This window comes from Thunnus thynnus, chromosome 1, assembly GCF_963924715.1.
Source record: "Thunnus thynnus chromosome 1, fThuThy2.1, whole genome shotgun sequence".
Lineage (NCBI taxonomy): Eukaryota > Metazoa > Chordata > Actinopteri > Scombriformes > Scombridae > Thunnus > Thunnus thynnus.
Window position 1 is genome coordinate 4,818,912 of NC_089517.1, and position 15,658 is coordinate 4,834,569.

General features: G+C 36.8%; 1 protein-coding gene across 1 annotated transcript in view; it reads right to left on the reverse strand.

Moving 5' to 3' along the window:
- Positions 1-1,043: 1,043 nt before the first annotated feature.
- Positions 1,044-15,658, reverse strand: part of LOC137192683 (CD82 antigen-like) — a 39,776-nt gene continuing 25,161 nt past the window's right edge. Inside the window, exons 4-9 of the mRNA XM_067603596.1 lie at positions 11,990-12,111; positions 10,194-10,268; positions 5,364-5,462; positions 4,146-4,319; positions 3,951-4,034; positions 1,044-2,448 (exon numbers count right to left, since the gene is read on the reverse strand). Of these exons, the coding sequence (XP_067459697.1) occupies positions 2,374-2,448; positions 3,951-4,034; positions 4,146-4,319; positions 5,364-5,462; positions 10,194-10,268; positions 11,990-12,111 (629 nt within the window). The 3' untranslated portion in view covers positions 1,044-2,373. The remainder of the gene's footprint in view (positions 2,449-3,950; positions 4,035-4,145; positions 4,320-5,363; positions 5,463-10,193; positions 10,269-11,989; positions 12,112-15,658) is intronic.

Here is a 15,658-nt window from a genome sequence, read left to right on the forward strand (position 1 = left end):
CAAAGATGCAGGAGGTTCTCTGTGAATAATACAAATCCTGTGCTTTTTGGAGTCGGTTTAACTCTGAATATTGAGGGGAAAAAATTACTTTTCTTTCACCTTTTGAGGGAGTCTGATGTCATGTAAATTACAAATATTGGGGGGGGGACAAAATTCCATATTTCATAAATTGGAGAGGATGTGACCCCCGCCCCCCACGGCTGCACCAGCTAGTCTCTAACTGTGTCTGTTTGCCGTTTGGTGCTGAGCAGGTAGTGTACAGTGGTTTTTTGGAGCTTTTTCTCTGAAAACAGCTGCCTGCTGCGGCCAAAAACGACACTATGAGAGCGCTGAGCGTGAACCAAAACAGTAAAGTTACAGCTGTACAGCTAAACAATGAGCTGAAACTTGATATAAAGCTCTGTAAAGCCAAGGGGAGCTGCAGAGTCACTGATAATTCTCTGTAGGTTCATCAGTACAAGCCACAACCAACACATTACACACTGACAGTTCATACATAGTTATAAAAATATTAATTAGTATGGCTGTAAAGGACCAGTGTGTAGGATTTTGCAGCATCTAGCAGTGAGGTTGCAGAGTGCAACCAACTGAATACCCCTTCTAAGCATGTAGGAGAACCTCCGGTGGCTGCAAAACTCACGAAAAATGTGAAAGTCCCTCTCTAGAGCCAGTGTTTAGTTTGTTCGTTCTGGGCTACTGCAGAAACATGGTGGTGCAATATGGCGGGCTCTGTAGAAGAGAATCCGCTCCCTATGTAGATACAAAGGGCTCATTCTAAGGTAATGAAAACACAACAATTCAATCAATATTTTCAGGTGATTATACACTAATTAAAACAAACACTTATGAATATTATATTCCATTTCTGTTAAGTGCATTCTGCTAAATGCCACTAAATTCTACACACTGCACCTTTCAGAATTGTGCTGAGATTTCTTTCATTTTATATTTATACACACATACATACATACATACATACAATATGAATGCAACAAAACTTGGATGCAATTTTTGCAGCAATGATTGATTTCAAACAAAGAAAGTATTGTAATCAGTTTATTGGCAAAATGAAACAGAATGAATGTTGTGAGTACACACTTACTAATCCAGCTAGCTACCAGAAGTCCATCTAGTTATAAACAGACGTCCTTTTCTGTCTTAGGAACCATTATAAGGTTAAGTGAATGTTTTTCATACAGACTGTACATAAAAAGGAAACAGAGTGGTGTATTTGTACATTCTTAAAAACAACACAAGATCTTGGCTGAAAGTTAAAATTTTACATAAATGAATTTTAAATGATTTGTTTTATAAACAAATTTCACTTCCAGGATGGATCTCCCCAAAAATATTTCCTCTGCTCCAAAATAGAACTTAAAATCTATTCTTTCCCTTTCCTCATATTCAAAGTTCACATATTTCAAAAGTGGTTAAAAGAAACATTTCACTGCTCAAACACTTGTTCTTTTAGGTTAAACTAGGTAGAATATGGGCTTGTAGATGAACTTAAAGCTATCTTTAAAAAGAAGTCTTGTTTCTGCTTGCCATCAAAGACAATTGTAAACTGGGAGTGGTACTTTTGGAGTCATAAAGGTTTTTTTCTTTAGTACCTCATTATTTCCATTATTTCCAAAACAAAATCCTTTCAAAATTAAGAAAACATGAAAAGAAAAGAACTTTTTAAAATTCAAGGACAGACCAGCGTCTAAAGAAAACACTGGCAGTATTTTTTTTTTTTTTTGATTCAAATTCACACAAATAATGACTAAAATTATATACAAAGTACTAAAAACTTTTCACAATAACTCAAAAACGCTGGTGTATAAAAATAAAAAAAACAAAAACAAAACAAAACACACACACACACCACACTCTGTGGATTTTCCAGTTGTCCAAATCAGTTGTCGTGCAGAATCTCCCAAATCTGTATGAATCTCTCGCTTCAGGTTTTTCTGGGAAACTAAAATGTGAAACGATGAAGCGAAAACTAACAGAGAAACAGTCTTAATGGATACCAGCAACACTGTAATCTGAGCCTGAGAGCCTGCATGTATCCTCCTCATCCATCATTTCTTACTTTCCTCAGCTTATTTCTCAGATCCAATATTTCTAAAACATTTTTCAGCATCGCTCTCTGATCCAAAGTTCAAACTAAAAAAAGTCTCTAAAAGTTCTCCAAGGAAAACTGGGCTGACAAAAAACAGATGGAAGTGCCTCAAAAGAAGAATAATCCAACAAAATATGAAGCAAACTCACATTACAGTATTTTACATTTGGACAAAATATTTCACCTAATACAGGGTGGAAAAATGCATCACGTTTACTCTCTCTGTTTCTGTGAATCTTCAGTTCAAGGACGTTGTTGGTTGATCTTTAGTACTTTGGCACTTTGCTGTACTCCGTGTGGATGTTCCTGCACAGGCAGATGGACAGCATCATCCCCAGCAGCTGTCAAACACAAACACAAGACAGACCAAACATTTCATATCTCCAAAACATGATTTAAATGTTTCATTTGGCTTTTCGAACGTGAACTTTTACATGTAAAACAACACCACATTAAAAAAAAAGTACTGCATGAAATGCAATGTTTAATTTGGATATATTTATGATTTCTAAATTTATTTCAAAAGCCTGGAAAAGAAGGCAAGATAGATTATTTAATTAGAATTTACTTTTACTTAAGTACAATTGTGAATGCAGGACTTTTGCTTGTAAAAGGATCATTCTGGTGATTTTCCATATTTTTCTTATGGTCAACAAATTTCATGTTTGGATCCAAACCAACTTTGAACTGATTTACTCAGAAGTGTTGTGTGTGTATCTAAAGCCTGTTATATCTTATTCCTCTGTGCCGTAGACCTTTCATTGTTGTCCAGAAACTATTAAAGACACATCAATGAGCCACACTGCTGCACTGGTTACATGTTCCTTCACCATGAAGAGTTTGTTCAAGTTAGTTTGTTTAGAAAGGCTCCAGAGACTAATAACAGCGATCACATTTTCAGTCTCTGTCGCAGACACCACTGAGCATGTGCAGGAACGTTCTGTTTACAGCTTCACTAACTTGTTGTGCTACATATCACAACCTCTTGACTATGTACTTAAGTTTTGTTTTTTTTACTATTTGTCTGACGCACAAGAAGAAGAAACTGTGAGCTGGAGGATTCAGAAGAATATACTAACTTCATACAGGTCGAAAAGACATGAAAAATTATCAATTGTTTACAATAAAAATGATGGTCCTGCACATGCTCAGTGGCGTCTGCCCTACACGGACCAACTGACTGAAAACGTGTACATTCAAGAAACGCCTGAAAATTCAGCTCTTTCGTGAACACCTGAAGTCTTGAGCCCCTTTAACCTTTTTAGCACTTTGTTGATTGTTGCACTTTTTTCTTGTTGCTTATGGTATTTCTTATGTGCTTGTCTACTTCAAGTTGTTTCTTACTTTATATATTAATAAAACAAACAAAAACACCTCCTTCTGTCTCTTTCTCAATGCACTTGTATCTGGTCAGCTACTTGAGAATTTGTACCACGGCCCTTTGGAGTCACTCTCTAATGCTTGATTGTTTTGCCTCGATTGTAAGTCACTTTGGATTAAAGCGTCTGCCAAAAGACAAAATGTAAATGTAAAATGTAAATGTGTTATTAGTCTTTGGAGCCGTTTCTAAACAAATCAATGTGACTAAACTCTTTATAATTAAGGAACATGTCACCCAGTGCAACGGTGTGACTCACCGACGTGTTTTTAATAGTTTTTGGACGACAACAGACGTCTATGGCACAGAGGAATAAGATATATCAGGTTTTGGATACACACAATACTTGTTAGTAGACCAGGTCATTGTCAGCTTTGGTCTTTTTATTTGTTGATGATAAGAAAAATATAGAAAATCACCAGCCAGCAGGTAATGACTTGTTTATGAACGATGGTGCTGCCATACCTCAATAAAAGCCACTGCGAGGCAGATACCCAGGATGACCCAGATGTTGGTGAGGAGCCAGCTCTCCACGCTGGCAGCACAGCCCTGATTAAGACACAGAAACACAGAGTGATTGAATGAAGAACACAACCAGTATGAGCCTCTCCACCCCCCAATCCTTCATGTCAGGTGAGAGTAACAGAAAACATGGTTTACCGTGTCGTATACGGGCCAGTCGGGTGTCTGAGCCTCACAGAATCCACTGTCGGAGAAGTTTCCGGTGGTGACGGAGATGTTCTGGCAGGAGCAGGGAAACAGCAGCTGAGAGCTGTTGATGATAACCATGTTCCCGTTCCAGTCCAGACGACCGTTCCAGCCGCAGCACTCCATCTGCACACAGACGGCAGGACGGAGGTCAGCAGGGAGAATCAGTAGCATCATGAATGAAAAGATCAGAGAGACTGTCAGCAGCAGCCCACAAAAAAAAAAAACACTTTTCAAGGATGTTTCAGTTTGAGCAGCTCTTCAGACAGGAATGAAAACGCCTCGTCAATTATGGGTTAAGTCAATTTGTCGACTTAAGAGGCAGAAAAATTGGTCTCTGCATCAATTTTCCTGTCAGATGTTAGATTGAGAGTTTGGCAGGAAGATTTTTGAATGACAGATCAGCTCAGCCCACTAACTGAAACTGATGCCGAATATAGACACCAGGACTGGATAACTGTCTATTGTTGTCTTCAAAGTTCACAATCAAAGAATTAAAAGGAAAACTCATTTATCTTTCAGCATTTTAAAATGAATATTGAATTGAACAAATCATTCTGTTTTCTGGTACCACTGTCTGATAAGTCACCCTTTACAAAGAGTTCACAAACATTTATTAATGTTAATAAATAATTTAGCAATGGCCTCAGCTTTAACTGCCTACAACATATAATATCACACATTGTAAGCATTAAAAACCCTTTAAAATTGAACAAAAAAACATGAAAATCAACCATCAATTTTTTACCTCTTAAAAACCCCTTAACCTGTGCATGTAATCCATTACAAATACCTTAATATATTACAATCCATTAATAAATCCCCTTAAAATCCATTAAAATATCTTAATTTCATCATCAAAGGTAAAAAAAATGGACGGATTTGGTTTCATACAGATGTGTATTACAGTACGTCTATGTGAGAATAAGTAGGTGATGTTTTTTACTCAAATTAATTGGGCTGAAAGGGTTAATTTGTATTGGAAACATGTTAAGGGTGAAAAATAAAGAATTTCAGCACTAAAAAACTCTTTTTGCAGTAACGATTGAAACATCAACTGACGGAAACACTTCAGTATGAGACACTTAGTTCATGTTTGTATTTGTAGTTATTTAAAAGCAGCTTTCATTTCAGATAAAAACAGATTTAAAGAGCATGAATCTGACTCACATTCCTCTGGATGAAGTCCCAGGCCTGCTCTGTGGTGGAGTTGTTTCCTGGATAGTTGTCCAGCACTTTGGTGACGATCTTGGACATCTCATCATTTAACTGAAAGAAAACAGGTTGTAGTGTTGATAAAATATCTAATCAAACATGGCAGATTTACTCTAGCTGGTTCAAACTGAAGCAGAAAGTTGTGTCCTCTTGAATTGAAAATGTTTCCTCGAGGAAAAATATTGTATTCCCAGAACTGTAGGACTCCAGTTTAAGAGAACACACAGAGACAACAGGAGCGAAAGTGCAACTGCTGGTGTGTCATGTTCATTAGTCTCTTGTGGTGAATAAATATGGACTGCAAAAACACTCCAGTGTTCAAACCCGCACACATAAATTAGATGGAAAATTACACTGTATTCAATCTGAACACACATCAGTGATAGAGTGCAGAAGAAGAAGCTGTAGGTTTAGTTTTTTGTCTCATCATTGACTTAAAGGAATAGTTTGATATGTGCATGTGTGTGATGTAGCATCTGTAGGAATATATGTATGTACGCGCCCGTGTGTGTATGAATCTATGTACTTATACCTGGTTTTATTTCTTTAATATGTTTTAATTAAAGGGCACCTATCATGCACATTTCCAGGTGTATATTTATATTCTGGGGCTCTACAGGAATATCTTTGCATGATTTACAGTTCAAAAAACTCCTTATTCATCTTATACTGGCTCTTTATGCAGCCCCTCAGTTCAGCCTCTGTCTGAAACAGGCTGTTTTAGCTCCTGTCTCTTTAAGACCCCGCCTCCCGATGAATTCCACTCCAGAGGCTACGTCAATAAACAATCATAGTAGGATTTCACTTCTTTTTCTCCTTCTTTACTCAAAATAGAAACTTCTGAAACACATCCGTACATGTTCAAGTCTGAATCCGATCTGAAATATAAGAGTGGACAACATGAACAACGTTAGCTACCAAGGCTACAGAATGGACGGCCGTTTGAGCAGAAGTGCAAACGATCTGATGTCAGTTCGATGGGGAAGTAATGGTAACTTTACAAACTATGTGTTGAGGGCAGGCTGAAGCCCTGGGTTTTGACTTGCAGGGAGCATTTTTACACACGTTCACCTCAAGTTTTGGAACTTTGACTGTGTTTAACACCTGACGTCATAACTGTGTAAAAAAACAAAAACCATGATTATGTTCCCTTTAATGTTCTTGATCTTTTTAGCACTGCTCTGTCTTAATGGTTTAATTTTCCTAACTTTTGTCTTTGTTTACCTTGTTTGTATCGACTTGTGAAGCACTTACATACATAAAGTATCATTATTGTTATTATTTTGGGAAATAAGCTTATTCTATTCTATTTGCTGAGAGTTAGATGAGAGGATTGATACCACTCTCGAATGTTTATGGTAAACATGAAGCTACCACCAGCAGCTGGTTAGCTTAGCTTAGCATAAAGACTAGAAACTGAGGGAAACAGCTAGCCTAGCTTTGTCAAAACATAAAGAAATCACCTTCCAGCAACATACAGACACAAGATTGATTTTCTTGTAACAAAAACACCATAAAGTTTCCTGAAAAAGAAACACATCTGTAGGATAAATTAACATCACAGTATTACAGCAGTTTAAATCAGTGTCATGTTTCACTTGCATTCCTGAATAATGTCCTATTTTTTCTTGACTTTGGTATGTCAAGTGAATCATGAGCCATGCATTCTTGCTGTGAAGATTTTGGCAGCCAGATCTGCGATCAGTGGTCAGATTTCCAGCATGTTCAGAACATTAAGTAGTTTCAACCAGAAGCCAAACACAGAAGTGTTGTTTCTGAATGGATCCAAACCACTGGAGACGCAGGAAATCTGTGTGTAATTGTTGTTAAATCTTTTCTCTAAGAGATCCGAGGATCCAGACGCTCAAGGTCTCCAGTGAACACAGATCTGCGTACTGTCCTGGAAAAGCAGATATTCCCTCGTTACAGAGCAGAAGGAGGGGAGGTTTGCCTTGAAACTCAATTTGGCAGAGAGTGAGCAGAGGCTGAGAAGAGCCAAGAGCTTCCAACAAATGTTCAGATACAATAAACAGAGATCTGTCTGCAGTCCGAAGAACTGAGTTCCTCTTTTTTTACAGCCTTTTCTATTCAGATACTTGAAGCAAAGACATGAAGCCATGAACTCAAAGTCCATTTCAGCAGAGCCAAGACGACTTCTGCTCCAAGTCTGTCGGGTTTTCTCTCTTCTTCTTCTTTTGTTGCTTGAGCAAATCAGTAAAATATAAACAAACATGCTACTAGAGCTGAAACGATTAGTCGATTAATCGATTAGTTGCAAACTATTAAATTAATCGCCAACAATTTTGATAATTGATTAATTGTTTTGAGTCATTTTTTTAAGTCCAAATGTCAAATGTGAATATTTTCTGGTTTCTTTAGTTCTCTGTGACGGTAAACTGAATATCTTTGGGTTGTGGACTGTTGGTCGGGACAAAACAAGACATTTGAGGACGTTAGCTTGAGCTTCTGGAAACAGCAACGGACATTTTTCATCATTTTCTAACATTTTATAAACTAAACAACTAATCAATTTACTGAGAAAATAATAAATAGATTAATTGATAATGAAAATAATCTTTAGTTGTGGACGTTCATGTCATCGTCCAGCTCATAAACTATTTCACAGTGTGATACTGTGACAGCAGCAGCACAGATAACAACAAACAGTCCAGGAATAAACTGGAATAAACAGAACTGTGTCCGACTCAGTTAGATGTGCTGTTACTTTGTTGGAAGTTGAGGTGAAAGTACTTTTCAGTTAAATTCAAAGAACTTTATTCCCCTGCAGGACAATCTAAAATACATACAGGAAAGAATGACAATAAATAAAAATGAAAAAGCATAAAGCGCATAATAACGGAGTACAAAGTAGAAACTATAAGTGCAACAACTAAAGTGCATGTTGTATATTATATATTAATAGAGCACTGGGCTCATCAATCAGCAGTGCAGGGTGGGGATAAGATGATTCCCCGAGACGAAGGGGGCAGAGTTCAAAAGACAACTGGCCTCAGGACGTCAGCCAGAGACATTACACGAGCGCGATGTGGAAACTTGAAGCCTCCGGTGCACAAACACTGAGAATAGACTTTACAGTGAAGGAGGAGACGTCTTGTGTCACGACGTTCAACGTTTGGAATGAAAAATATGCATATTCATAGCTTCTAGATTTTTGAATGAGGAAGAAGGAGATGTCAGGTATTTGTACTTTTTTTGTGACAAAAAAACATCACATACAAATTATTACTCAAAGCAGAGTATTTTTATATGTCTTAAAATATGTCTGGAGGGGATCTTTAAGAAAAAAATAATAAAAAAATATTAAAATAACCACAAAAGAAGTAAAATTACTGACATATTCCGATACAGTAGCTACTCAAGAGTAATTTTCCACTTAAACATCTCTGCTGCCTTTTGTTTATATGTAAATACTTCATATTAAACACTAGAGGGCGGCGCGACACCAAACGCTGTCAGTTTCAATTTCAGTTTATTGGTGTATGACATTGACCAGATGTCACCTTATCAGATGATGCTTATCAGATGCTGTATTCTCAGTTAAAGTCGTACACTTATTATGAAACCCAGGAAGGTTAGAATCAGTTTCTATTGATAGCACATGTTGTTGTTCCTTCTTGTTGTTGTTACACTGCTTCTGATGGCACGTTATGACAAACAGCCAGTGTGAGCGCCAACCAATCAGAGGATGAAGGTGTATTATTAACAGGTGTGCTGCAAACCACCACATTCCATCTGTTAAAACTCACTGCACACAGTCAACATTTACATTCATTAATGCAGATTCTAGGTGAGACTAAAAAGGGGGAAATTCCCATAATGAATGTTGCGGTTTTTGGGAACAAATGTTTCACAAGTTTGAGGAGGTCATGTGAACTGACATGACCGCATCCACCACAGATATGAGATGAGAAAGATTATTTTCATATGTCAAACATCTTGTTCTTGTTAATGTTTCTTTGTCTTTTAACATCTTGGGACCATGTTTGAAATAAGTGTTTTCACTCTTACGTGACATCCATTGGATTTGCTGACACAGAGGTACAATGATGCAGATTATTACTTAATATATTATATAATATATAGTTTTATATATAGTTTTACATCACCATTCTTTGCATTTGTCACAAACGATCACTAAACCAGATGGTTTTTCTTCTTTGCTGGTCTGTTTTCTGATTTATAAACACAACTAATAACATATTTTATTGAAAATACAAGTTGGAATTATTAGCTGGTTACACAATAAAGAGCCAAAGCCATGAGGACTGTGTGTAATAGTGTAACTAACTGAGTTTCCACTCTTCTGCACTCTGTGTTTTAGATAAAGAAATATTGTATCAGCACGTTTTGAATGGCCACATTCAGGCAACTTATGTTTTGATATCATATTGTTATAAACACATAATGAAAATACAAATATCGACACAGTCTCATGACTATTTGAACAGAAACATGAGCAGCTGATTCGGGTGTTGTGTAGGAGAAATGATCTAATTAGCGCCGGTATGAAAATAGCGCTCAGTGTTTGTCAGACTGCTGCAGAAGAAAGTGGTGTTCTTTCAGCTCTGCCAGCGTTTGTGCATTATTTTATAAAATCAATCAGATATCTACGTAAATGTGGGCGCGAGGTGATTACTAGCAGCAGATGTCAATGTACACAAGGCGTCACATCTCCACTTCTGGTGAAGACAGGAAGCTGAAGGCGCTTTCTTGTTGCTGAAAAACACATAAGTTCAGTGGGATGGAGGAAGTGACATCACTCACCAACGCCTTCTGGAAGTAGATGAGAGTGCCGGCTGTGATCTGAGCGAGGAGGATCAGCAGGAGGCAGGTGAAGTACTGAAGAGGAGGGAGGAAGGATTGTGAGATCAACAATAGATGACAAACACACTCATGAAGACACATTTTAAAACAGTGTGTTGGGGCTGCTACTAACTATTGATTATCTTTCTGATTAATCATATGTAAAATCTATAAAACCTCAGAAGATAGTAGTAGTAGTAGTACGTCAATATATTACTTTGTCATGTGCTCATGGTTCAAGCTTTTTCATATCTATAAACATGTTTAATTAACATGGTTAATTAATAATCAAACTGCTTTAACAGCCTACGTGAGTCTTTTGTTTGACTTGTAAGATTCATGTTTTATTGTCAGTATTCATCATCCCTGTGTGTCCTGGTCATATTTAGGTTGAGTTGGGCGTCTCTTCTGATTGGCTGCTGACAACGTTTAGTTTAGTCGACTTCGTTAACATTCAGCACCAGAGCTGAGAGTGTCAGAGCAGCAACAGAAACCAGCCTGTCATGATGTTTTCTTGCGTTACTCTGTGTACAATGACGCAGATAAAACAACAGGCAGATGATTCAACTGACAACATCGACTCTGTGAAATCACTTCATCACTACTTCCTGTGACAGTAAGTGATGGAAAATCCAGATTACTATCAGATCCTTTACTAAAGTAAAAGTATAAATACTGTAGTCTTAAAAATATTCCAGTACAAGTAAAACTCAACTTAAAAATGTACTTAAAGTATCAAAAGTTCTTTTAGAGTTATATTACAGTATATTATATTTTTGTTTTTATCAGTAATTAATACAAGTAAAAGCATTTTAATGTTGTAGTTTATCGTTGTGGTGCCAATTTTAGTCAGTAATTAATAATAATAGTACTGCTTCATATTATATACAGTGTATCATGTTTTTTTTGATAATGATAACAATGAAACACTTTATTTACTGTATAAAAGCACCTTTCACACACTGATGCAGCTCAAAGTGCATGACACATTTTAAAAAGAAAAGAAAAGAGTGGACAATTTAAACAACAGTTAGAATATTAAAATATATTATTTTATATAAAATCTTAACTAGTAAAAGTAACTTGCAACTATAAGTCACATAAATGTAGTGGAGTGGAAGTATAAAGTAGCATAAAATGGAAATACTCTACTATACTACTGCTACTACTACTATAATATTTAGTGGATACATTTACACACTTAGCACTTGAACACTCAAATAAAATGGCAGACAGTAGATATAGTGCACTATATAGAAAAATGGGAGTGATTTTGGACACAACCAGCTTCTCAACTAATTCCTAGAAAATAGTAAAAAAAAAAAAAGTGCATTATAATTTCTTAGAGCCGGTGATTAGTCCAAAACTGTAAAATATTCAATTTACTATCATGTAAAACAAGGAAAAGCAAATTCTCACATTTGAGAACCCAGAACTGTCAACTGTTTGGTATTTAAGCTTGAAAGAAGCGATTAAAATGAAAACATTGAATGTCAAAATAGTTGCATATAACTTCAGTTATCAACTAATCGATTAACTGACTGATTGTTTTTGCTTTTAAGTGTTTCCTTTAAATTTTTATCCAGTGATTTCAAGCTTTGCTGTTGCCATCAGTGATAAACACAGAACTAGTTTTAACCTCTAAGGCAGTAAATGCTCCCATAGTACGATGTCTGCATAATCCATCATCATGTCTACAGGATGTTTCCATACATACACAAATAAATACAAACATGCAGTATTCTCCTCTTACTCACCAGGCCGAGCAGACAGCGGATCTCATAAATGGCCCCCAAGCAGCCGAGGAAGCCCATGAGCATGGAGAAAGCTCCGACTCCAATCAGGATGTAGCAAGCGACCTTTACAGCTGTAGAGTTATCTGCAGAGAAACGAGGAGAGCAGATCAGAAACCGCGCTGTCTCAAACATCAGCAGAGCCGCAACGATTAGTCCATTAGTCAGTTGACAGAAGATTAATCGCCTATTAAATATTTTTAAAATCAATTAATCATTTTGACTCAGTTTTAAGGAAAAAAGATTCTCATTCCAGCTTGTCACGTGTGAATATTTTCTGGTTTCTTCAGTCTTTTATGACAGCAAACTGAATATCTTTGGGTTGTGGACTGTTGGTTGGGACAAAACTAAATTTTTTAGGTTGTAAATTGGGCTTTTGGAAACAATCATCAACATTTTTCACCATTTTATATGTCAAACAACAAATCTATTAAACAGGAAAATAACTGACAGATAATTCAATAATGAAAATAATTGTTAGCTGCAGCCCTAAACATCAGTAGTTTGTCTGCGTCATACACACAGCATAGAGGTGTGCAGAGCATGTTTCTACAAATACATCCAGGCTGTTAAACAATACAGATGAGATTTCAGGTTTTGAAAACTCAGCTTTAATTTTATTATCATCCTGAAGGAAATCTGGTCAGCAGCCAGACATTAAAAACACAGAACAAAGAAATGTACTGAGGACAACAAACAGCAACGATTCAGAGCCAAAATCATAAAAACATAACTACTAATATAAAATACACGCACTTGCCAGTTCATTAGGTACACTTAAATAAAACTAATGCAGTATAATAAAACATCCCTGCAATAAATAAAACAACAGTGACTTCTGTACAACATTAAGCCAGCATTAAAGGAGAATTCCATCTATTTTTACACACACAAGTGCATTTCCAGGTGTTGGGAGATGCTAACACTAACTCCAGAGGGAGCTGTGTGAAATCTGATAAATTGCCTTAAGTGATGTCATATGAGTCACTGTCAGTTGGGGCTGAAGGCTACTACTTAGAAAAGTTAAAAATAAATTTGGGGGTTTGGAGTTACAAAAGACCTCTGTAGCTCCTCATCTCTGCTGCAGGCTAGCAGCTCCAGGCTACATTAGCCGTTACTAGCATAACACACCTCAATCTCCAGTTGCATTGTGGGTAGGTTTTGACAAGTTTTTGGAAAAAGATGAAATAAAAATATGATATCTGGTTCTGCTGCATTGATTTTAATCCCTTTTTACTTAAAACTGTGCTAGCTGCACTAGCATAACACCCCTCAATCACCAGTTGCATTGTGGGTAATGTAGGCACCAGGTTTTGAGAGGGTTTTAGAAAAAGAACATGTGGAATAAAAAGATGATATCTGGTTCTGCTGCATTGATTTTGATCCCTTTTTATTTAAAAGAGTACTCCTTTTAAATAAGTTCCTCCTGGATGCAGGTCTGCTTGGAAAACAATCTACAAGGCTGGCACAGGTTTGATCAGCAGTAACTCCTGGAACATAACTGGCAGTGTTCATGGGTGGGAAGCCAATGAGAGATTGTATCCTTGTTGCTACTGCTATTTTTGGCTCAGTCTTAGCGGATTACAATTATTGAGATAATGATGGTGGAAATGGTTTTGATAAAGATAAATGTTGCTGTTATTATGGCTATTCAGTTATTCTATTTCATTTATTAACTGTTTATCTTACTTTCCCCCTATTTTTAAATGTATTTTAATATATTAAAGGTTAACATCGTCTGCTCTTCTCTTTGTTTTGCAAAGCACTTTGAGCTGAATTTTTATGTATAATAGGTGCTATATATGTAAAGTTGTTTTTTATTATCTTATTTTACAGGTGAAAAGATGCGGCTGGTGAGATATTTCAGCAGGCGCATGGCTCCAGGCCACACCAAACTGCGTAGAAATGCCTACTTCAGGGATCATACTTTCAGATCTTTGTGTCCATCAATAACAAACTATATCTACTTTATTGTTTCTAAGTCATCAGCAATTTCTGACACAGAAAAACCTCTTCACGATGTGATTTAGAGTGTGGAGATAAAGAAAGGAATTTGCTGGAGTGTGCACTTCTACATTGGCAAATGAGGGCTTCCATGTGACACATCACAGCCTGAAAAATCTGCAAAACATCTTCTGAAAAATAAGACTCCTTCTACTGTACATCTTGCCTCATCTGAGTCGAAAAGTCTGTTCAGAGTGTCATCAGACCTCACCGCAAAAACATACACTATATTTTATCTCAACAGCTCAAAACTAAACAAAACTCTACGTCAACAACCTTCGCCAAATTACATATAATTCCAGAGAGTCATTTAGGGTAGACAGAGTTTTGCGGGTGATTGGCAGGCACAGTAAAAACATACAAAGTGCAGCAAAAGAATCTATAAATCTGCTGTCTCAATCTATGAAAGATGTCAGAATCTGTAAATCTATACTTCATACCTACTACAACATTAATATCATAGTTTTCATGGTCTTTTAGTATTTGAAATCCTACATGTAAAATGTATCTGAGTGGATCTGGTGGATGTAAGTCCAATATTCACTCTTATATATTATGCTCTCTACCAACTCCTGAGGGAAATATCTGGCTCTTTAGCTGCCAAATGCTCCACTATGTTCACCAGCTAGTCTACAGCTAACTGTGTCTGTTTGCCATTTGGTGCTGAGCAGGTAGTGTACAGTGGCTTTTTAGGGATTTTTCTCTGCAAACAGCTGCCTGCTGCGGCCCAAAATGACGCTATGAGAGCGCTGAGAGTGAACCAAAACAGTAAAGTTGCAGCCGGACAGATAAACAATGAGCTAAAACTCACTAGAAAGCTCTGTAAAGCAGAGAGGAGCTGCAGAGTCGCTGATAATTATCTGTAGGTTCATCACTATCTGAAAGATCGACTGTGACTGTCAATGTTCAGACTGTCAACAGTCACATTTTCAGGAATTAAAATGCGGGATGGGTTGGGCTGTGTGGGCGGATGAACTGTATGTATTGTTAGTTTTTGTTTTGTTCTTAATTTTCTTTCCTTTTCATTTGTTTTTTGCTCTCATTTTCTGCAACTATCTGTCATTTAGTTGTATTAATATATGCTTGTCCCGTTCTGTATGAATGGGATACAACTTATCAAAAAATAAAAAGTTGGTCATGAAAAACATTCATATCGTAGTACATCATCAGTATCTTTTTTCTGTTAGACCTACGTATATTTTTGAATTTATCTGAAGGATTATTTCATAAAGAAAAACTTTTGTAGAATCCTCTTAACTCCATGAAGTAAACAGAACTCTACAAACTTTGGGGAAACTGATACAAGATGAGCTCATGTGTGATCATCACAAATTAATGAAATCAGAAACCAACGTGTGGCTGCAATGTTCTTCTACTGATGTGTAATCAGTGTCCAAAATAATGCAGGAAGCTAAAATAAAAAGCTACAGTTCAAACTCCAGATTGGGATTTGGGGAACCCTCTTCACTGATGGAGCATGACGCATCAAGAACCGACAGTTTTATTTTAACATCGAACCTGCAGAAATACAGAATCACAGCATCTGAGATCTACATTCAGAGTTGAACAAAAGCAAGTCGAGGTTGTGTACATGCAGCATGCTGGAAGGAACACGTAACTGTGTTGATG